The 25020-nt window shown below is 41.1% G+C and overlaps 1 protein-coding gene across 2 annotated transcripts in view; it reads right to left on the reverse strand.

Annotated features, from left to right (window-relative positions):
• Positions 1 to 262: 262 nt before the first annotated feature.
• Rbf (Retinoblastoma-family protein) overlaps positions 263 to 25020 on the reverse strand; it is a 319473-nt gene continuing 294715 nt past the window's right edge. For both annotated transcript variants that reach the window (XM_053784060.2, XM_070093847.1), the window contains 3 exons: positions 17243 to 17412; positions 8369 to 8545; positions 263 to 682 (listed from right to left, as the gene is read on the reverse strand). In XM_053784060.2, coding sequence (XP_053640035.2) covers positions 413 to 682; positions 8369 to 8545; positions 17243 to 17412 — 617 coding nt within the window. In that variant the 3' untranslated portion in view covers positions 263 to 412. The remainder of the gene's footprint in view (positions 683 to 8368; positions 8546 to 17242; positions 17413 to 25020) is intronic.

Here is a 25020-nt window from a genome sequence, read left to right on the forward strand (position 1 = left end):
AGAATGAACTGAAATGTCCTCTAATTTGTCGTGGGTTTACAAAGTTGCAGCGATACCATCGTTTAATATTCATGCCCATCTTTATCAACCTCAACCAAATGTCTTTGGTTTACATTGGAGATCCACAAGAATATGTTATTTGCTAAAATAACAGCAAGATACATAGGAATATACCAGTTAATTCATACCACAATGAGATGCATTCTCACATTTGAACAACAGAACCAACCAACTTAACACTCTTCTCAAAACAATGCTCATTTAACCCACATCACTGAAGGATTGTAATCTCACAAGGCTAAACTGCTGCATGACAATATGACATACCAATACAAGCTTGCTATCACTCCACTCATTGCAGAGATTAAAAAAAAAAAAAAAATTATCAACACTGCTAAAAACTGCCTATAGGCTATGACTGATCTGCTGTATTGTAGTCCTCACTAACTGGCTCGGTAGAGTGGCCATTTTGTGGCAAAGCTGGAGCAGTCTGTGGTGCTGCTGAATCCTTGAGGTCAAGGGTCGGCGTTGCTGACAATCGATCACCCAAGACTCCTTGTATACGCTTTGTCATGCTAAGAAGAGGACGTTTAACATCTGAGCCACCGAGGTCAGCATCACCCAACAAACATTTCACACCAACGCCCTTCCGCTTGAGCATGGTATTGATCACTCTTAAATCCTGAAAAAGGTAAACATGAAGTTAAAGACAAAGTAATGAACAACTATCAATGAATAAACAGAAGAATGGATGTACAGTGGACCCTTGCCTAACGATATTAATCTGTTCCCGAGAGCTCAACATTAGGCGAATAAATTTTCCCCATAAGAAATAATGGAAATCAAATTAATCCATTCCTGACACCCCAAAGTATGAAAAAAAAAATTACCACATGAAATATTAATTTTAATACACACAAACTGAAGAAGACATGCACAGTTACATGACACTTGCCTTTATTGAAAATCTGGCGATGACTGATGGGATGGGAGGAGGGGTGTGTGGATGGTGTAAATGTTTAGAAGGGGAATCCCCTTCCATTAGGACTTGAGGTGGCAAGTCCTTTTCCGGGGTTACTTCTCTTCTTTTAATGCCACTAGGACCAGCTTCAGAGTCATTGAGCCTCTGTCGCACAACATATCTGTCCATAGAGGCCTGTACCTCCCGTTCCTTTATGACATTCCTAAAGTGTTTCACAACATTGTCAGTGTAATTCTTAAATCTCTCAAACCAACCTTTGCTGGCCTTAAATTCACTCACATCACCACTAGTTGCAGGCATTTTTCTAATTAAATTGTCATGCAACTTCCTAGCCTTTTCACATATGATCACTTGAGAGATGCTATCCCCTGCTATCTGTTTTTCGTTTATCCACACCAATAACAGTCTCAACATCATCTATCACTTGCGATCTCTGTTTCGAAAACAAAGTTGCACCTTTGGCAAGAACAGCTTCCTTGATTGCCGTTTTCTTGGTCACAATAGTAGCGATGGTTGATTGGGGTTTTGTGTACAACCTGGCCAGCTCGGAGACAGGCACTCCACTTTCATACTTAGCAATGATCTCTTTCTTCATATCCATAGCAATTCTCACCCTTTTTCCTGTAGGGTTGGCACTAGAAGCTTTCTTGGGGCCCATGGTGACTTATTTTGCAGGTGCAATCACTAAAAAGGCTGTGATAATATGAAATGTTCCGATTGTATGCTTGGATGCAACCGTGGTGGCTGGCTTGTAAACACTGGCACCCACGGAACAAGTGAGGCGGGCTCAGGCCACACGTGGACACGTCTTGAATGAATCGCATTAAGCGAGTTTTTTAGCGCCAGCCGAGGCAAAATTTTTGCGTTAAAATGTATTGCTAGGCGGATTTAACGTTATGTGATGCCGTCGTTAGGCGAGGGTCCACTGTACACTCAAACCTTGTCTTGGCAGTAGCAGACCAGAAGCTCAAGTCCACAATCACTTTTCTGTTTATTCATAGGTCAAACATTTGTGTTGCAATTCACTCTAAATCTGTATCTTCTTTGATAAGTACAGCACTTTGCTTTTAACATGTAGGGTGGTAAAAACAAACAAAAATGCACATGCCAACACAAAAATATTGCTCTTGCCAGAAATGCACATACATCACAGTACAGATGGCTCTGAACTGCAACAGTGCTGTGTACTGTACATCCTCACTCCAGGACAAGTCCAGCTAACCATTTCTACTCAATCCCTTCATAAATGTTACCCTGCTCACACTAACATGTTAAGTGTTGGAATGTGCTGTTAGTGTGTTTAGGTCATAACACTGATGATCCATACAGTGGCTAGCAGGCAACTTAGGTTTGATCCAAGAAAAGGGAAGATAACAAATGAATTACAGCAAGAGTCCTTTACCAAAATAATGGCAACTCCTCCAATGGCATTTAAAGTGCAAAGAATATACAAGAGAGATAGATAGAGAGAGAGATAGAGACAGAGAGAGAGAGACAGTGACAGACAGACAGACACAATAAGGCAGGAGGAGGTGCATTTCCTACTTAAATTGCTTGACCAAGAAAAGGCTGTGGGCCCAGACAAGTTGAGCCCAAGATTGATGAGAAGATGTGCAGACCAGCTAGCAGCACCTCTAACTCGCATCTTTCAGCACTGCCTAGTACAGTGTAAATGGCCCTCTCTATGAAAGAGGCAAATGTAGTCCCTGTTCACAAAAAGAAGAGCAGAGCAGAAATCAGCAACTACAGACCAGTGTCACTCCTGTCAATCACTGGTAAGATCCTTGAGACAATAATCTCATGACAAATGAAATGAGTTTTTTGACTATCACTCACTACTTTGTGATCGTCAATATGGCTTCAGGAAAAGGTACTCTGCTGCTGATCTGTTGTTAAACCTCTCCACTAATTGGCACCAGTCATTGGATGAATCCAAAGTCAGCTGTGTGGTAGCACTGGACATTGCTGGCGCTGTCGACCCGGGTGTGGCATCAGGGCCTCTTAGCAAAACTTCAAGCACTGGGAATTGCAGGCTCTATGCTATGTCTCCTCAGTGATTACCTTCATGGTAGATCTCTAAGTAGTTCTCAATGGAACGGAATCAGCAAGACATCCTATTGGGGCAAGTGTTCCACAAGGAAGCGTGCTGGGACCATTGTTATGGAACGTCTACTTCAACGACCTTCTTCATCTCATCCCAGAATCACATGCATATGCAGACGACTGTACACTGACATTCACTTATCCAAGAGAAGAAATGCCAGCTGCTCTAAGCTACATCAATCACCAGCTGAGAGCTATATCAGCTTGGGGAAATAGATGGCAAGTAACATTTGCACCCGAGAAAACGCAAATGATGATCGTCTCTAGGCACCATGATGGTAATGCTGGTGCAGTAGTAAGGATGAATGGGAGGATGTTGGCACCTGGAGAAGAAGTTGATATCCTTGGGGTGAAATTTGACTCCAAACTAACCATGAAGAACCATGTTGTAAATCTTGCAAACAAGGCAGCCAGGAAGCTTACAGCACTTTGCCGTATCTCGCATCTACTTGACAGTAGGGGTTGCAAGATTCTGTACGAGGCACACGTACGCTCACACCTTGAATATGCTCCACTTTCTTGGTTTGCCTGCCCCCCCCCCTCTCATCTGTGACTGCTTGACAGAGAAGAGAACAGAGCAAGACGTCTCATCTCTCGCCTGGACCCATCCTGGATAGATCTGTCATTTCAGCAGAGCCTTCAACATAGGCCACCCACATCCCTCCTAACTGTTATGTACAAGGCCAATATTGTCAAAGTACCACACTTGGATCCACTTCGAGGACAGCGTGAAACAAGCTTTTATGCCACAAGACGGGCAGAAAGCAGCAACTTCACTCTGGCTGTACCCTTCTCCAGAACATCACTCCATCTGAGATCATATATACCCAGGATGACTCGAGTATGGAACACATTCGTACAGCATAATGATGTCAATGAGATAAAGTCAGTTGATCAAATGAAAATGCTGGCCCACAGATGGCTCAAATTTCATCCTGTTCCCTACTTGTATGTCTCATAACAATAAAAATGCTTTCAAATGAGCTGATGTAGGTAACAGCTCTTAGCTTGTCAATAAAGCTAGGAATCCTTAACCTGTAAACAGCTTGTCAATAAAGCTAGGGATCCTTAACCTTGTCAAACCGTGTAAAAAAAAAAAAAGAGACAGAGAGAGAGAGATAGATAGAGAGACAGAGAGAGAGAGAGAGAGAGAGAGAGAGAGAGAGAGAGAGAGAGAGAGAGAGAGAGAGACAGAGACAGAGACAGAGAGAGACAGAGACAGAGACAGAGAGAGACAGAGACAGAGAGAGACAGAGAGAGACAGACAGACAGAGAGAGAGAGAGACAGAGACAGAGAGAAACAGACAGAGAGAGAATTGCTGGCCACACCTCATGGATGAGAAGAGACAGGCAAGGGCAAGGAGGTGGTGTTGCTGTGTGCTTCTCTAAAAGTGTTCATGTCCAGCACATTGATGCTGCCATCCCTACTCATCTTGAAATGATGTTCTTCAAGCTCTGCATAAACACTAGTACCTCTGTACTAGCATGTGCAATGTACAGACCTCAGTGGCAACATGCAGACCCAATCAACTTCCTAATGGAAAATATGGACTCCCTTCTGCTACAACACAACTGTCAACGTATCATAATTGTTGGTGACCTCAACCACCACCTTATACAGAGGGACTTGGATGACCTTCTTGCAGTATTTAACATGAGAAACTTTTTTGATTTCCCTACTCACATCTCTGGCTCCTCCCTTGACCCAGTAGTGAGTGATCTGGCAGAAGGCATAGTCCCTCGTCAACCCCTCGGCTACGTTGGATCGTCTGACCACAAGGCTGTTTTTACGACACTTAAGATCCCAACAGAACGAGGTGAGGAGTACACATGCACAACCTGGCTATGGGAAAGAGGTAATAGGCCAGCCCTTTGCTCTGAGTTCGCCACCACCGATTGGAATGCTCTTCTCCAAAGGGATGCTGACAACCAAGTGAAAGCCTTCACTGGACACATCCTTAATCTACAACAAGAGCACATTCCTCACTGGCAATATATGACAAAGCCTACAGATCAGCCTTGGTTTGGCTTTCGTTGTAGAGAGGCTGCTACTGCTAAGTACAAGGCATGGCGAAGGTATAAGAGACATCCTACCACCTATAACAGGAACTTGTGTAGACAGCCTGTACTGTCAGAACACACAGCCTAGCCGTCTGCTCTGACTAGTTCATATTTTGCAGCATTTAGGTGCTGCCCTCTGTAGGCTCACTCAGGTCAGTGGGAGGCTGAGCCCATCCGCCCTCACTCTAGGCCGACCGACTTGATAGACACAAGTGCTCCCCCTCCACGGACTGGCTTGCGGTCACTCCCTCACACTGCCCGTTGTGTACTCACTCCTACCCAATTAAAGCCAAACTAGTCCACGGCCGTATCATTGCTACCTACGCTACCTTCATCGGCACTAAACCGCTGTTCAGCAGCAAGAACAGCAATAACACTTGCACAGGCAAGCTTGCAGGCATATGGGTGACGTTTCAAAAGTGGGCCATTGCTAAATGGGAGATGGACACAAAGAAAGCTAGCATCAGGTAGGGTAGGCTCCAAAACCTGGTGGTCCCTGGTCAAGGACAGACAAGGTTATCTGCCTGATCAAGTCATTCCACCTCTAAATCGACAAGATGGGATTACCTCTTCTAGTAGTCAAGAGAAAGCGGACTTCTTTGCCGAACACTTTGCTACCAAAATGCAAGTTCCTGATCCAGCATGGGACCCTCCTTGGCTAACTGCAAGAACTGTATCAAAACAAAGTTGTGACAAAGCAGGAAGAGATGCATTTCCTTAAATTGGTTGACCAAGAAAAGGCTGTGGGCCCAAGCTTGCCGAGGCGATGTGCAGACCAGCTAGCAGCACCTCTAACTCGCATCTTTCAGCACTGCCTAGTACAGTGTAAATGGCCCATGGAAAGAGGCAAATGTAGCCCCTGTTCACAAAAAGAAAAGCAGAGCAGAAATCAGCAACTACAGACCAGTGTCACTCATGTCAATCACTGGCAAAATCCTTGAGACAATCTCAAGACAAATGATTCACTACATTGTGACTGTCAATATGGCTTCAGGAAAGGTTACTCTACTGCTGATCTGTTGTTAAACCTCTCCACCAAATGGCACCAGTCACTGGATGAATCCAAAGTCATGTGTGTGATAGCACTGGACATTGCTGGTGCTTTTGACCGGGTGTGGCACCAGAGCCTCTTAGCAAAACTAAGCTCTGGCAATTGCAGGCTCTACGCTATGTCTCCTCAGTGATTACCTTCATGGTAAGTCTCTAAGGGTAGCTCTCAATGGAACGGAATCAGCAAGATTGCCAATTGGGGCAAGTGTTCCACGAGGAAGCGTGCTGGGACCATTGTTATGGAATGTTTACTGCAATGACCTCCTCAGTCTCATCCCAGAATCCCATGCATATGAAGACGACTGTACACTGACATTCACTTATCCAAGAGAAGAAATGCCAGCTGCTCTAAACTACATCAATCACCAGCTAAGAGCTATATCAGATTGGGAAAACAGATTGCAAGTAACACTTGCACCTGAGAAAACAAATGATGATGGTCTCTGGGCACCATGATAGTAATGCCGGTCAGTAGTAAGTATGAATGGGAGGGTGTTTGTGCCTGGGGAAGAAGTTGATATCCTTGGGGTGAAATTTGACTCCAAACTGACCATGAAGAACCATGTAAATTTTGCAAACAAGGCAGCCAGGAAGTTTACAGCACTTCACCGTCTCTTGCATCTGCTTGACAGTAGGGGTTGCAAGATTATGTATGAGGCACAAGTATGCTCACACCTTGTGTATGCTCCACTTTCTTGGTTTGCCTGCCCCCCCCCCCCCTCATATGCGACCCACAACAGTCAACTAACCCAGGTGAACAGGAAAAAATGCCTGGAACTAGTGCTCATATTGGTGAATTTAAGGCCAGCAAAGGTTGGTTTGAGAGATTTAAGAATTGTAGTGGCATACACAGTGCAATAAGGCATGGCGAAGCTGAAAAATTCATCCCTCAATAAGTGTTCAATTGTGACGAAACAGGCCTGGTCTGAAAGAAAATGCCAAACAGGACCTACATTACTCAGGAGGAAAAGGCACTCCCAGGACACAAGCCTACAAAAGACAGGCTGACTCTCATGTTTTGTTGTAATGCTAGTGGGGATTGTAAAGTGAAGTCTTTACTGGTGTATCACTCTGAAAATCCCAGAGTGTTCAAGAAAAACTGTCTCATCACTCATCAATAAAGGTAAATGTCATTTTTAACATTTATTTATGTAGTTATTGTGCATGTCTTGTTTTCTTTGTAAGGAAATTATTTCATAAAAAAAAAAAAAATTTAAACACTTTCGGCTGTCTGGAACAGATTAATTGGATTTCCATTATTTCTTACGAGGAAAATTAACTCGGCTAACAATGAGCTTTCAGGAACTGATTAATATCGTTAGGCGAGGGTCCACTGTACAACCATAGATACTATACGAAAATAGACCACAAAGTCAGCATTTTAATTAATTAATTAAAAAAAAAAAAAAAAAGGGTCAGTTTTTTTCCTCATTATGCAGCGTGCTGCAGGAATTTTTTATATGGTGCACACTGACCACACAGACCTACATGTGGGCCTACCAGCTTTCTCCTGCTTGATCTGAAGCCGCTAGAATTTATGAGTATATATATACGTCAAACAGTACCTCGTAATACGTATATATACAACTGGTTAAGTAACCACTTTGAGTGGGTACTTCTACCCTCACAACCCAAGTTGTTGCTGCTAGTGGCCCACAAGCCTACATAACCATCACAGTCTGGCTGATCTGGCACTTGTTGGAGGCAGCAATGCAACTAGTGGTGCCTTACAGTAATGTCAAGACATATCCTAGCATAAGATAAGCAGTAGCATGTAGAGAGCATGTACTAGCCTATATTGATGCAGGTTGAGGCACTGACTACACACAGCAGGGATTCATGGTACAATAATATTTAACACCTCCCAACCTTCTATAATGAAAAAATAATAGGAATGAGAAAAATGTAAAAGATGACAAAGATAATGAGAAAAAGAATAAACAATATTGATGAGAAAAACAAATAAAAAAAGAATAAGAATGAATTAATGAGAGCATAAATCTGAAAATGATTAAGGAGAGAGAAAGCGAAAGTATTTATTTATTTTTTATTATCACACTGGCCGATTCCCACCAAGGCAGGGTGGCCCGAAAAAGAAAAACGAGTGATATAAAATAAAGAAAGGAGAATAAAGACTGGAGACACATGGAGGAACTCTCTCAAAGCTCTTACCTTAGCAGGACTTCTGTTAAAGTAATAAGGTAAGGGTTTCCTTGGAGACATGGCTGTGCTTCCTTTCACAGGACTCAGTGTGTTAATGAAGACTGAGTGGTTACTGGAGATGCGGCGCCGCGGTGACACTGGTGTGTGTCGCACCACTGGCAGTGGTGACAGCGGTGGAAGCTCACCCTGAAACAACAAATATGAATTATGATTATTATATTCAGAGGGACAGATTGTCTGTATCACTCTTAACCCTTTGACTGTTTCAGGCCCCTTTCTGAAACTGTCATTCTATGTCGCTCAATTTTTGAAAAAAAAAAAAAAATCTTATGAAATGATAGAGAATCTTTTCCCAATGGTAATGACACCAAAAGTTCGAAATTTGGTCGAAAACTCATGAAATTATACTCCCGTGAAGTTAGCGGTCTCGGCGGCATATGCGTATCGGCGATTTCGCCGACATTGAGCCCTACTTTCAGCCAATTCCATTGTTCCAGTTGACCAAACTCAGCTATTTCTTTAGAACTCCATTTTATCTATCAGCTGAGTACAAGAAACCTCCCATTTACTAATTTGTACTACCCAATATGGTGGTCAGAAATTGGCAATTTGGCCAATTTCACGCAAATTAAAAAAGATGCCAATTTCAAAATAGGGTCCAGAATAAACAAGGTAGACATTCGTGGCACTAAAATAACATATGCTCTGTTCATTAGTCACATCTCTAGGCCCCTCTTATATTATTATTGCTTTCTATTTTGATTTTTTATTCATACAAAAAAATACAAAATTTACTGTTATGCAGACTACTGCATTATTGTAAAAATGGTATAAATAATATCAGTGCACTAGTGAAAGAATATTAGACTCCCCAGTTGACGTGTATTGGACGTGTGGTGTGATTTATTTACTCCTGAACATTGGTAAAAATCGAACATTTCCGCTACTTTGAGCTCAGTTTCAAGATCGTTTTCATCGTCAAAGTAATGAAAATCATCTCTATTTCTGTAATATGTTTTCCATTTTATCACCCAAGACCATGAAAACGCGAATACAACGATAAATACTATACGAAAATACACCTCAAATTCGGCGATTTATTCCAAAAAAACGATCAGTTTTTTTTCTCATTACGCAATGTGTGCTGCAGGATTTTTTTTATGTGGTGCACACTGACCACACAGACCCATTCTCTCACATGTGGGTCTACCAGCTTTCTCCCGCTTGATTTGAAGCCGCTAGAATTATTGAGTATATATACGTCAGAAACATTGGCTCGTAAGACGTATTTATACGTCGAAAACAGTCAAAGGGTTAAAGAGCCATACAGTGCTTTTATGACAGCCATAAAGTACCTGTACGACTCTTACAGGGTCATACAGAATTAGGAATTGTCAAAAAGATTTGGTTAGTATTAACCTTCATAATAAAGAATAGCCTGAAAGATCTGGCAAATAACCATCAGGGTTGTATTTTTTCTTATGAAATGATAATCTTTTTCCAAAGGTAATGAAAGCAAAATTATGAAATTTAATGGAAATCTCACGGAATCATGCTCTTACAAAATTAGCTGTCTAGGCGATACTTACGAATTGGCTATTACACCCACTTTGACCCCTATTTTCGGCCAATTCCATTGTTCCAGTCAACCAAACTCTTAGCTATTTCACTAGAACTCAATTTGTTCTATCGATCGAGTGCAAGAAACCACCAATTTACCGATTTCAATTACCTAATAGTGAAAAAAATTGGCAATTTGGCCAATTTCATGCACAATTCAAGCAAGGCCAATTTCAAAATAGGGTCCAGATTTAACAACACAAACATTTCTAGCACTAAAATAACATTTTCTCTATTCATTAGTCACGTCTCCAGGCCCCTCTCATATTACACTTCCTTTCCATTTTGAATTTTTATTCACAAAAAATAGATGATTTACTGTTAAGCAGACTACTGCATTATTGTAAAAATGGTATAAAAAATATCAGCACATTTGTGAAAGCATATTAGACCCACCAATTGACGTGCACTGGATGTGTGACTATTTGTTTACTCTTGAACATCGGCAAAAATCAAATATTTCCACTACTTTGAGCTCGATTTCTAGGTACTTTTAGTCTGTAAACAATTCAAAATCATCTACTTCTGTAATATATCTTCCATTCTCTCAAATGAGACCAAGAAAACGAGAATACGACCATACGAAAATACACCGCAAAATCAGTTTTAAACGAAAAACACGGTCGGAATTTTTTTTCTCATTATGCACTGTATGCTGCAGGATTTTTTTTATACTGCACACACTGAGTATGCGTTCTCATTCTCTTATATGTAGGTCTACCAGCTTTCTCCTGCTAGATTTGAAACCGCTAGAATTTTGGCTTAATATTATGGCACCAACACTGGCTTGCAAGCCGTAATATTATGGCACCGACAGTGAAAGCGTTAAGCCAGGTTTCAGTAAGAATAATACAGGAGAAGTTCGTCTTTAATGAAACTAGGAGTGCCAGGTCATCATAGTGGTTACTTAGGGATCTAATACTGTAATTCAAAACTACAATATTTCTGGCATTGCTGAGGACAGTACTGGCTTTTGTTGCTGTGCAGTAAAATGTTTACTGGGATTTAGATTATGAAGATTCAGTTCAAGGTCAATGTCAGCACTGAGCATTTAGGGTTAACTGGTAAATACTATTTAAATGATTATGAATTGCAGAAGGGTGATAAGAGGTAATAATAATGTCTAATAAGGGAGTTATTGAACAACAATGGTGTAAGTGTATACTGTTCCAATAGACTGTAGATGCTAACAAACATAGCGACATAGTAGCAATGAAATATAATGAACGATCAAGACTATATACATAGCGCCTAACTTATTCCACTAATGCTATTATATACTGTATACAGTAGACAGTAAAAAAATGTTATAATCATCAGCACCTTACTTTGAATTGTTATTGTACTATTATAGACTGCACACAATACAGTAAAAAATGTACACACAGTGGACCCTTCTTTTTCGTAATTAATTCGTTCCAGAGAGTGACTATTATCAATATAGATGATTTGTGAATCCATTTTCCCCATAAGAAATAATGTAAATCCAATTCGTTCCAGACACCCAAAAGTATCAAAAAAATTTTTTTTGCCTTAAAAATAGATTTACATGCACAGAAGAATGAACATTCAACATGATAGTTACCTTTATTGAAGGTTGTCGTTGATGGATGGAAGACAGGGAGGAGGAGAGAGGGAAGAGAGGCTATTGTTTGGAAGGGGAATCCCCCTCCATAAGGACTCTAGGTCACTTCCGTAGCTTAAATATAGATTTACATGCAGAAAAGAATGCCAATTAAATGAAAAGCACTAATAAAATGTATAAATCAACATTTAACATCACACCTTTACTGAAGACTCTTGTTGGTGTAAGGCAGACAGGGCAGAGGGAGGGGAGGGGAGTTTATTGTTGGAGAATATGACACTAATATCAACTACGGCTTATTTATCTATCACAATTCAACTAATATGACATAATAAACAATATTAATAACAGAAACATGGAATGTACTCTAGAATGAATAAGTCATTATGTATGTCACGACTAGTGTTGTGTTGAGTGTATAAGGGCAAGTGAGCATAAACTGTACATAATGGTGGTGAAGCAGCAGCTGAGGTGGTGGTGTTTTCTGTAGCCCTACATAACTCCAACAACATTGGAGTTAGTAGAATCGCTGAATCACTGAAGAAGGCATCCTCTACCACCATCACTACCACCTTCCACAACTATCATAACTGCTACCACCATCACAATCACTACCACTGTCTACCACTATCACAACTGCTAGCACCCTCTACCACCATCACAACCACTACCATCACTACCACCATCACAACCACTACCATCACTACCACCATCACAACCACTACTATCACTACCACCATCACAACCACTACCACCATCACAACCACTACCATCACTACCACCATCACAACCACTACTGCCCTCTACAACCATCACAACCACTACTATCACAACCACCCTCTACCACTATCAAAAACTACCACCATCACAACCACTACCACCCTCTACCATCACAACCACTACTGCCCTCAACCATCATCACAACCACTACCACTATCACAACTGCTAAAACCCTCTGCCACTATCACAACTGCTACCACCCTCTACCACTATCACAACTGCTATCACCCTCAACCACTATCACAACTACTACTACCACCACCACTTTCGTATTTTTCTACAAACTTTTTCTTAAATTATGTGTGTTTCTCGCTTTCTTTGGAGCCATGGTGGCTTATTGGTTTACTTAGCAGATGCAAGCACTAAAAGAAATGGAATATTATAAAATGTATTGCATGAAGTCATGGGAACATCCTCACTTACTGATAAACAATGGCACACTGGCTGGGAATGGAATGTGAGGCTGATTGGGGGCCGTGCATACGTGTCCGAGACAAACGATTATTTGCGAGTCAAACTACGATTTTCAAGTCAATGTTATGACGAAAAAAGTTACGATTTTCGAAAATTACGACTTTCTAGCCTTACGAAAAACGAGGGTCCACTGTGGTTCTATACTAATAGAGGATGGTAAAAGATAGTTACAAATACGTACAGTGAAACCTTGGCTTACGAAGGCTCCATGCAAATTTTTCAGGATACAAATCATTCGGTCGATTTTTTGCTTCTGGATATGAACGAAATTTCAGGATGCGTACTTCCCTCTCATGGGAGGTTCCTTAAATAAAATATTTATTTCTTTGCAGAAGTTGCAGTGTGTGTTTACATACATTATTATTGGGGCAAAGAAAGCCAATAACATTCCGAGGCATTTCAGGTAGACTTAACCCTTTCAGGGTTGACAGGCCCTCTCCCAAACTTGTTCTGAGGGTCGAAAAATTTTGAAAAGAAATTCTTATGAAATGATAGAGCATATTTTTGCAGGTATAAAACGCAAAAAAAAAAAAATTGTGATCAATACTTACCGAGATATGGAGGCTTGAAGTTGACAGAAAGTGAGCTCAATTTCAAATTATTTTCAATACTAAAACCAATCAAAACCATCTCTACTTCTGTAATATATCTTCCATTCTATCAAATGAGACCAAGAAACCGTGAATATATCTGTAAAAACCATACAAAAATACACAGCAAAGTATCCATTTTAATGCAAAAAACACTGTTGTAGTTTTTTCTCATTATGCACTGCGTGCTGCATTTGTTTTATATGGTGCACACTTACCACATATATGGTGCACACTTACCACATATATGGTGCACACTTACCACATATATGGTGCACACTTACCACATATATGGTGCACACTTACCACATATATGGTGCACACTTACCACATATATGGTGCACACTTACCACATATATGGTGCACACTTACCACATATATGGTGCACACTTACCACATATATGGTGCACACTTACCACATATATGGTGCACACTTACCACATATATGGTGCACACTTACCACATATATGCATTCCTCAAATCTAGGCCCAAATTTACTGCTCACAGTTTATCTGAGCAAGTTGACCTCGTGTAGTACTATGGCATGGACCCTGGCTTCAAAGCTGTACAACTATGGGACAGACCCTCAAGGGGTTAAACAGAGGAGAGCACTAAATTTGTATGGGATCATATAATGCCTGTGAAATGGGAGGAATTAAAATTCAATCCAAGCAAGGTGAAGATAAGTCCAGTTCCTTGGATCAAGTGTACTATACTATTTTGAGTGTAGTACAGAGTGACAGCACCACAGTGAGTAGCATGGAGTGACAGCACCACAGTGTGTAGCATGGAGTGACACCACCACACTGTGTAGCATGGAGTGACACCACCACTGTGTAGCATGGAATGACTGCATCACAGTATGTAGCATGGAGTGACCACATCACGTGACAAAAATGGCACGAACATACTCAAAAATAAATAACTTGTGTATTGTACCAACATACTCCATTAAATATTTCAACCTTCTTCAAAGATACATCAGTGTTGAAATTTTGAAGCTATCAGAGGAACCAGTTTGCACCTATCACACAAAAAAAATTGGGAATGGCTTATGTAGCATTGTGCAGAATGCGGCCATGGAAATGGTACCATAAATCTCGCCCAAGATACATTATACAAGCACTGAAGATAAGATAAGATAAGATTTCATTCGGATTTTTAACCCCGGAGGGTTAGCCACCCAGGATAACCCAAGAAAGTCAGTGCGTCATCGAGGACTGTCTAACTTATTTCCATTGGGGTCCTTAATCTTGTCCCCCAGGATGCAACCCACACCAGTCGACTAACACCCAGGTACCTATTTGCTGCTAGGTGAACAGGACAACAGGTGTAAGGAAACGTGTCAAATGTTTCCACCCGCCGGGAATCGAACCCGGGCCCTCCATGTGTGAAGCGGGAGCTTTAGCCACCAGACCACCGGGTCACTAATTTGAAGCCAAGTGAATAAGTCATTCTCAAGTATAGAAAATTTGTGAGAAAGCAACAAAAATGTTGCCAGGAATGTTTATAAATAAATCTCCCCTCATTAATTGTAATAACACCAAAAAAAAATTTTTTTTTTTTTAGTTTACTTTTCTCATTTACAATGCAGCCTCTCCTCACTTAATGACAAATCTGTTCCTAAGACCAAGTCTGTAAAATTCGTCGCTAAGTGAGGAGCATACCATCTTCGATACTGTTTTAATGTCACCTTTTCACCATTTATAACATTTCTGGTATATTTTTAAATGTTTATACAGCAGTGTACTGTATACTGTAATAAACAGAATAGGGGAAATCAGCTCTAATATACATTACTTAGGTATGCATACTGGTCAGAGAGCCTGTCGTAAGTCTGAGTCATTGGTAAACGAGTATGTTGCTAAGTGAGGAGAGGCTGTATTAAAAATTCTCTACAATCCTGTAATAAAAAATCATTGATTTTTTTTTTAAATCTAATTTGATAAAAACTGGCACCCACAAAGCCCAAAATTAATACAAAAATACTGCCTATTACGATAAACCAGAATTTAGGGTCTGAAGCTGATCTGGAGATGCATTCTCTAGTTCTTTACTATTTTAACTGAAACACTAGGTCAGAGGCTAGTGATTCTCATTATGTACTGTGGAGCAAGATTTTCTTATACACAGTCCACACCCCCATTACAGTCCCACTTAGTGCTCACACTGTGCACACCTACCTCAGTCCCACTTAGTGCTCACACTGTGCACATCTACCTCAGTCCCACTTAGTGGCCACAGCATACCTGAGGGCACTGAGTAAGCTATAGACTTACACAAGTAAGACTGGCTTCAATAATGTTTATCTATGTGAGAGACAGTGAGAGGGTTAACTCCTACTGAGAGGACCACTCTACATTTTATGGTCAGTAAGTTTTAAAAACTATTACATGAAGTGCATTAAATCAGGCGGTAATTTTTTTTTTTTTAACATGTCAGCCGCTTCCCATCAAGGCAGGGCGACCCAAAAAGAAAGAAAAACCCAAAGAAAGAAAAAACTTTTGCCATTCAACACTTTCACCAACACTTATACAGAATCACTGTCATTGCAGAGGTGCTCAGATTCACAGTTTAGCTATCCCTCCAAGCTGCCAATATCCCAAACCCCTCCTTTAAAGTGCAGCCATTGTACCTCCCATTTCCAGGACTCAAGTCTGGCTAACTGGTTTCCCCGAATCCCTTCACAAAATGTTACCCTGCTCACACTCCAACAGCTCATCAGGTCCCAAAACCCATTTGTTGCCATTTACTCTATCTAATATGCTCACACGCTTGCTGCAAGTCCACAAAACCACCTTTACCATCTCCCTCCAACTTTTTCAGGGACAACCCCTACCCCACCTTCCTTCCCTTACAGATTTATATGCTCTACTAGACATTCTTTGTTTCATTCTCTCGAAATGACCAAACCACCTCAACAACCCCTCTTCAGACCTCTGACTAATACTTTTAGTAACTCCACACATCCTAATTTCCACACTACGAATTCTCTGCATAATATTTACACCACACAATGCCCTTAGACACACCATCTCCACTGCTTCCTCACTGCAGCATTTACAACCCATGCTTCGCATCCATGTGCGTTGGTACCACTATACTCTTGTAAATTTCCTTCTTTGCCTCCATGGATCAAGTCTGTCTCCACAAATACCTAAACACACCACTCACCTTTTTTCTTTCATCAATTCTATGGTTAACCCCATCCTTCATTAACCCATCCACTGATAAGTCAACTCCCAAATACCTGAAAATGTTCACTTCCATTCTCCCTCTCCCTAATGTGATATCCAATTTTTCTTTGTCTAAATCATTTGATACCCTCATCACCTCACTCTTATCTATGCTCACTTTCAACTTTTTATCTTTACAGATATTCCCAAACTCATCCACTAACCTTTGCAACTTTTCTTTATAATCTCCCAAAAGTACAGCATCATCAGCAAAAACTAACTGTCAACTCCCATTTGGTATTTGATGTCTATCTTTCTTTTTGGGTCACCCTGCCTCGGTGGGAGACGGCTGACGAAGAAAAAAATCTATATTCACTAAGGTCTTGGTGCCTATGTGCTATATTCACATGCACAAAATTTAAATGTAAAAATAGTAACATGGGTCTCCAAGGGGAAGTGCAGAAGAATTATTTCTTCATAAGCAAAGTGTGTTGAAAGAAGTTATTAAAATGCCAGGAGCAAAGGGCTAGTAACCCCTGCTTCGGTAGATTCCTTAAGGGTACAAAATAAAATTTAACTTTCTAATTTAGTTACCTAGCTAGCTAGTAACAATAACTGTTTAGAAAACAGTGAAAAAGCGCACAAGCTACGATAATACCTCCTGAGCTGCCCGGAACTTGAATGCAAACGCCTTCATTTGTTGCACATAGACTTGGTTATAAAATGATATGAGATCACCTCGTTCCTCGGAATCAAAGCTGGTGGAGGTTCCTGTCATCTGACTGGGAGTAGGCGGTGGTGCACTGCCGCCATGATGACGACTGTCACCTGAAACAATATTCTTGCCTTAGTTTAGTTACCAGGTGAAGGATAAAGCCTCCACCACTATCTGCATTGTATAATCCACTTGGTTTTACCACTTCACAAATTTAAAATAAAAAATCACCTAAAAGACAACAATGTTATAATACATCCTGAAAGTCCCTACCTGCTACCAATTCACTTACATGCTTCAGTGTAAGAATTTGTTCTACACATCCTGCTCACCTTACACCTAATTCTTTCAACAATAACCCTAGACAGGACTCACAGCAATGGCTTTAAATTGGAAAAATTCAGATTCAGGAAGGATATAGGAAAGCACTGGTTTGGTAAGAGTTGTGGACGAGTGGAACAAACTCCTGAGTACCGTCATAGACGCTAAGACGTTGTGTAGTTTTAAAAATGGGTTGGATAAATACATGAGTGGGTGTGAGTTGGACATGACTAGCTTGTGCTACTAGGTAGGATGCACTGCTCCTCCCTTAAGTGACGTGTCTGACCTCACTAAGTCAAGGCATTGGCTTAAGCTGTTACGAGAATTGGAGCTGCCTCGCATGGGCCAGTAGGTCTGTTGCAGTGTTCCTTCTTTCTCATGTTCTTATACACCTTACCTGGTATACTTAGTAGGCTTATTCCCCTATAATTTTTATTCTTTTTTTCTCCTTCCCTTTATGTAAAGGTACTACGTATGCTCTCTGCTAGTTCCTAGGTACCTTCCCCTCTAATACATTTACTGAACAAAAGTACCAACTTCTCCAAAACTACATTCCCCTCTTAACATTTCTGTCATGATCCCATCAATTCCAGCAGCTTTACCCCCTACTCCCCTCCCACTTTCATTCTACCCAATGCTTCATACACTTCCTTCCCCCACACTCACATCTGACTCCTCCTCTTTCCTAAAGGATGTTATGCCTCCCTGGTAAATACATGAAATCACTGCCTCCTGCTCTTCAACATTTATCAATTTTGCAAAATATTTCATCTTCTCAATATCTTTAACTCCCCTATTCTGTTTTTAACTGTCAAATCCATTTGTTTGCTAGGAATAGATACCTCAATGCATCACCCACCTTTTTTTCCTTTCATCAATTCTATGGTTTACCTCATCCTACATATACCCATCCACTGCCTTTTCCACTCCCAAATATCTAAACATTAACATTTATCCTCTTTCTCAAAATATGTATTAAATGTTACCAAACCTCTTTCTATACAAAGTTCAGTTATAAGTCCCCTATTATTATTTACCTCTGACACTCCAAACTTATCTACTACTACCTCCACAACAGTTTTCCCCCCCACTTGAGAACTTATGTCTCCCACCACAATTACTGTCTTGCTAGGTTCAAAACTCCCTAAGCACTCACTCAACATCTTACAAAATCTCTCTCCTTTATATTTCTTTCTTCTTGAGGTGCATAAAAACTTACACATCACATCCGACTCCTATTGTACTCCACATATCCTCTTTTGATGCCATAATTGATCCTTCAACATTATTGCTACTCCGTCCTTAACTCTATTAGAAACCCATGACCAAATCTCATATTTCTCCCCACTGAAACTCTCCAACCACCTTCAACTTTGTTTCATTTAAGAGCCAGGACATCTAGCTTTTTTTTTTCATAATGTCCACAATCATCTCTTATCATCCACACTACAATATACCCATGTACATTCAAATATCCCAACAACAGTTTTCTTCTCATTTTTAATAATTATGTAGGAGAAGGGGTTACTAGACCATTGCTCGTGGCATTTTAGTCGCTTTTTACAACATGCATGACTACAGAGGAAAGATTCTTATTCAAGTTCCTCATGGAGATGAAAGGAAATAAGAACAAGAACTATTAAGAAAAAATAAAAGAAAACTCAGATAAGTGTGTATACACATAGGTGTAAATGCATGTGTAGTGAGACCTAAGTGTAAGTACAGTGGAACCCCAGATTTTGTACTTAATTCGTTCCAGAAGGTCGATCTAAATCCAAAAAGTGTGAAAACTGAAGTAATATTTCCAATAAGAAATAATGTAAATACAATTAATCCGTTTCAGTCACCCAAAAAATACATTTTTTAAAGAATAACTACAGTTTTACATACAAAAAATAATGAGAAATAAATATAAAGCACTAATGAAATGGATAAATGAACATTTAACATCACTTTTACCTTTACTGAAGACTCTTGTTGGCGTATGGAGGGAGGAGTGTGTTTGGAGACAGGACAAAATACTTAAATGTGATGCTAATATCAACTCTATGGCTTATTTATCTATCACAATTTATCTAATATGACAAACAATATTAATAACATAGAAACATGATATATAACCTAGAATGAATAAAATATGTCATTATGTATGTGACTAGTGGTGATGGTGTAGGTGTTGTTGTTGGGTTTATCAGCGACACTGACAGCATAAGCCATATAGTGGTGGGCCACCACCACTAAACACACTACTAGTCACACTGAAACACCACTATTTACACTGAAACAATGTACGTAATTTATAAAAAAAATATTGTATAAAAGCATAATAGAGAATGTAAAGAAATAAAGTGGTTATTGAGATGCTGTCAGAGGTTTAGGGTGGTGGAAGCTACACAGGGTGGCATATGTTGTCAGTGGCCCTATATACCTCCAACAACAGTGGAAGATTTAGTTTCATGTCATCCTTTTTCTATCACTTAATCACTTAACCCTTTCAGGGTTTCGGCCATACTAGTACGGCTTACGCGCCAGGGTCCTTGACATACTAGTACGCATAAATTCTAACACCCTCAAATCTAGTGAGAGAAAGCTGGTAGGCCTACATATGAAAGAATGGGTCTATGTGGTCAGTGTGCGTGGTATAAAAAAATCCTGCAGCACACAGTAAGTAATGAGAAAAAAAAAAATTTGACCGTGTTTTTGGATTAAAACAGCGACTTTGCACTGTATTTTCGTATGGTATTTATTGTTGTATTCTAGTTTTCCTGGTCTCGTTTTGTAGAATGAAAGACATCTTACAGAAATTGAGATGATTTTGACTGGTTTTACAAAGAAAAGTACCTTGAAATTGAGCTCAAAGTAGCAGAAATGTTTGAGTTTTACCAAAGTTCAAAAGTAAACAGATCATGCTATGCGTCCAATACACGTCAACTGGCGAGTCTAATATTCTTTCACAAGTGCACTGATATTATTTATGCCATTTCTACACTAATGCAGTAGTCTGCATAACAGTAAATCTTCTATTTTTTTGTGAGAATAAAAATTCAAAGTGGAAAGCAAAGGAATGTAAGAGGGGCCTGGGGACATGACTAATGAACAGAGGAAATGTTATTTTAGTGCCAGGAATGTCTTTCTTTTGTATTCTGGACCCTATTAGGAAATTGGCATCTTTTGAAATTTGTGTGAAATTGGCAAAATTGCTAAATTCTGATCACTGTATTGGATAGTTGAAATCGGGAAATGGGTAGTTTCTTGTACTCATTTGATAGAAAAAATGGAGTTCTAGCGAAATAGTTATGATTTTTGTCGACAAGTACACTGGAATTGGCTGAAAATAGGGCTCAAAGTGGGCAAAAATCGCCGATGCGTAAACCATCGTCGAGACCGCTAACTTCGCGAAAGCATAATTCCGTAAGTTTTCCATCAAATTTCATACTTTTTGTGTCATTATGATCGGGAAAAGATTCTCTCTTTTCATAAGAAAAAATAATTTTTTCTTTTTTGAAATTTGGCCGACCCTGAGAACAAGTCTCTGAGAGGGCCTGTCGACCTTGAAAGAGTTAAAGCTCCCTAGAGCGATAAAATGCATATACAGCACACTCAGGTGTGTTTTTTTTTTTTTTTTTTTTTTTTTACACGTCAGTCATTTCCCACTGAGGCAGTGTGACCCAAAAGTTAAGAAAAACAGAAGAGAGAAAATTTTCATCATTCATCAGTTTCACCATCACTAATACGTAATCACTATTTTTGCAGAGGCACTCATATGACAGTTTAGATGTCACTCCAAACACCCAATATCCTAAACCCCACCGGTTTCCCTGAATCCTTTCACAAAATATTACCCTGCTCACACTCCAACAGCTCATCAGGTCCCAAAACCCATTTGTTTCCATTCGTTTCTATCTAACACGCTCATGCACGCTTGCTGGAAGTCTAAGCCCCTCATCCACAAAACCTCCTTTACCCCGTCCCTCCAACCTTTCCTAGGATGACCCCTACCCAGTCTTCCTTCCCCTACAGATTTATCCGCTCTCCATTATTATTATTATAATCAAAAAGAAGCGCTAAGCCACAAGGGCTATACAGCGCTGCAGGGTAGGGAAGGAAGCAAGGGAATTGGATGGCAGAAGGGAGGGGGGATGATCCGCAGGTTACAGAAAACAGCGGGGCAGGGGATAGTACGGGGGTAGAGGGTAGCAAGAGATACAAGTAGAAAGGGCTGAAAGTATCAGAATTTGTGAAGTAAGTCAGTCGTTGTCAAAAAGTCAATGAGAGAGTCCGGATGAAAGGTGGGTCCATCAGCGAGAAGGGAAGGTAAAGAGAGAGCAGCGGGGCGAAGACGACGACAGAGGTAAATTCTGCGTGCTCGTTGATAAAGTGGGCAGTCCAACAGAATGTGGCTGACTGATAATGGAGCTTGGCAATTCTCACAGAGAGGAGCAAGACGCCTCTCCATGAGATATCCATGAGTAAGACGAGTATGGCCAATGCGAAGACGGGAGAGAGTAGTCTCCCAACCTCGACACTGGTGATAAGAAGACGGCCAGTAACCTATACTCGGTTTAATAGACTGAAGTTTGTTGCCGAGCATAGTAGACCAACGTTGTTGCCAACGGGTGTGAAGGTGGGAAGATATTACAGCAAAATAGTCCGTACATGGAATACCTCTATAAGAAACTGGTAGGTCATGTACTGCTGACCGCGCAGCAGTGTCTGCCTGTTCATTGCCCTGTACGTCAACATGACCAGGGACCCAACAAAAAACAATATCTTTATGCTTAGTAAAGATGCGGCGTAGCCAAAGTTGGATACGGAGGACTAAGGGGTGAGGTGTATCAAATTTTTGTATAGCCTGTAAAGCACTAAGGGAGTCTGAGACAACCACAAATGATGACACAGGCATAGATGCAATACGGATAAGTGCTGTAAGGATGGCATATAATTCAGCAGTAAAAATACTAGCTGAAGATAGTAAATGCCCTTGTACGACGCTGTCCGGAAACACTGCTGCGAATCCTACGCCGTCAGAAGACTTAGAGCCATCTGTGTACACAGCAATGGCATGAGAATGAGAGTGAAAGTGGTCAAGAAAAAGAGAGCGGGAAGCGACCGTAGACAGTTGGGCTTTCGAGCAAGGGAGGGAGAAAGAACAGACTCGAACAGCTGGAACTTCCCAGGGGGGTAGGGAAAAGTGAGATGCTACATGTACATAGAAAGGTGGTAGTTGAAGAGAAGACAAGAGCGAATGAAGGCGAAGAGAGAAGGGACGGAGTAAGCAGGGGCGGCGAACAAATAAAGAATGTCTACTAATATCAGTGACCATTCTATAAATGGAAGGATTGCGGAGATCATGAGAGCGTACATAGTAGCGCAGGCAATGGGCATCACGGCGATCGGATAAGGATGGAACGTTCGCTTCTGCATAGAGGCTTTCGACAGGGGAAGAGCGAAAAGCACCAAGGCATAAACGTAATCCTTGGTGATGAATGGGGTTAAGGCTAGAGAGAGTAGCAGGAGATGCCGCTGAATAGATCTGGTCACCATAATCAAGTTTCGATAAAATAAGGGTGGAATGTAGGTGAAGGAGGGTTCGACGATCAGCTCCCCACGAAAGATGAGCAAGGGTTTTAAGAAGGTTCAGCCGGCTGTGACAAGTTGCCTTCAGAGAGGTAATGTGAGGTTTCCAGGATAACCTACGATCAAAGAGGAGGCCCAGAAACTTGACTGTATCACGTTCAGGGATACGTGAGCCATAGAGGTACAAAGGATGATCAGAGATGACAGAGCGTCTAGTGAAAGTGATTTGGTGGGTTTTAGTGCTGGAAAATTTAAACCCATGTGTGGTGGCCCAATTGGAAACACGGTCGACTGCATGCTGGAGAGAATCTGTAAGGAGGTGACAGTCAGCGCCTGCACAGGCAATAGCGAAGTCATCAACATAGAGTGATGACCAAATATTTGATGGAAGACTAGAGGCCAAATCATTAATAGCAAGGAGAAAAAGTGTTGTGCTCAGAACACATCCCTGGGGGACACCTTCAGCTTGGACAAAGTCCGGGGAGAGCACATTATTAACCCGAACACGGAAATGCCTGTCAGTTAAAAAGTTCTTAAGGAAGGATGGTAGATTGCCTCGAAGGCCTAAGGAGTGGGCTTGGGCTAAAATATTATACCTCCAAGTTGTGTCATATGCCTTCTCAAGGTCAAAAAATATGGCAATAACTGAGTGGTTATTCGCAAAGGCATTACGAACATACGTATCCAAGCGCAGTAAGGGGTCTATGGTAGAACGTCCCTTACGAAAGCCATATTGACGAGTGGAGAGACTGTTGTGTGTCTCTAAATACCACACTAAACGTCTATTTACTAGACGTTCCATTACTTTGCAAACTGCACTGGTAAGAGCAATGGGACGATAGTGGGAGGTTTCATGTCCCGTAGTGCCTGGTTTGCGGAAAGGGAGAACAATGGCGGATTTCCACAGCTGTGGAAGAACTCCTTGTGACCAAATAAGATTGTAAAGGCGTAATAGGACTGCAAGGGCTGACTGATGTAAATGTTGTAGCATACGAATATGAATGTCGTCGGGCCCAGCTGCCGATGATCGACAAGCTGAGAGTGTTGCCTCCAGTTCTTGAAGTGTAAAAGGCACATTATACTGTTCTTCTCTGAGAGAAGAAAAGTCCAAAGGTGCTAACTCTCTGGCAGACTTTGAGGAAAGAAATGAGGGGCATAGATGGAGTCCCTGAGAAATACGGACCAGATGATTGCCAATTTCATTGGCAACATCTAGTGGGTTTGCTATATCAACACCGGCAACCCGCAGAACAGGAGCCGGGTCAGGAGAATATTTACCACTCAGTTTTCGTACTTTTTTCCAGACTGCACTCATAGAGGAAGCAGAGGTGATGGTGGAGACATAATCTCGCCAGCAAGTGCGTTTAGCGTCACGGATGACACGGCGAGCGATCGCACGCTTCTGTTTAAAATCAAGGAGTCGCTCTGTGGTTCTATTGTACCGGTACCTGCCCCATGCAGCGCGTTTCAAACGTACTGCACGAGCACAAGCAGGAGACCACCAAGGCACGCATTTCTGAGAATGCCTGCCCGAAGTTTGGGGTATAGAATGAGAAGCTGCGGTGAAAACGGAGGACGAGAAGAGGTGTAAAAGCTCATCGATGGAGGACGAAGAAGGAACCTCTTTAAAAACAGTCAGGTGTGAGTAAAGGTTCCAATTTGCCCGATTAAATTGCCAGCGTGGGGTGCGAAGAGGTGGCGAATATGAAGGGGAAGTAAGAATGATTGGGAAATGATCACTGTCATGTAAGTCCGGGAGAACAGACCAAGTAAAGTCTAATGCGGCGGAGGAAGAGCAAACTGAGAGATCTATGCAAGAGAGA

The sequence above is a fragment of the Cherax quadricarinatus genome, chromosome 43 (genome assembly GCF_038502225.1).
Source record: "Cherax quadricarinatus isolate ZL_2023a chromosome 43, ASM3850222v1, whole genome shotgun sequence".
Lineage (NCBI taxonomy): Eukaryota > Metazoa > Arthropoda > Malacostraca > Decapoda > Parastacidae > Cherax > Cherax quadricarinatus.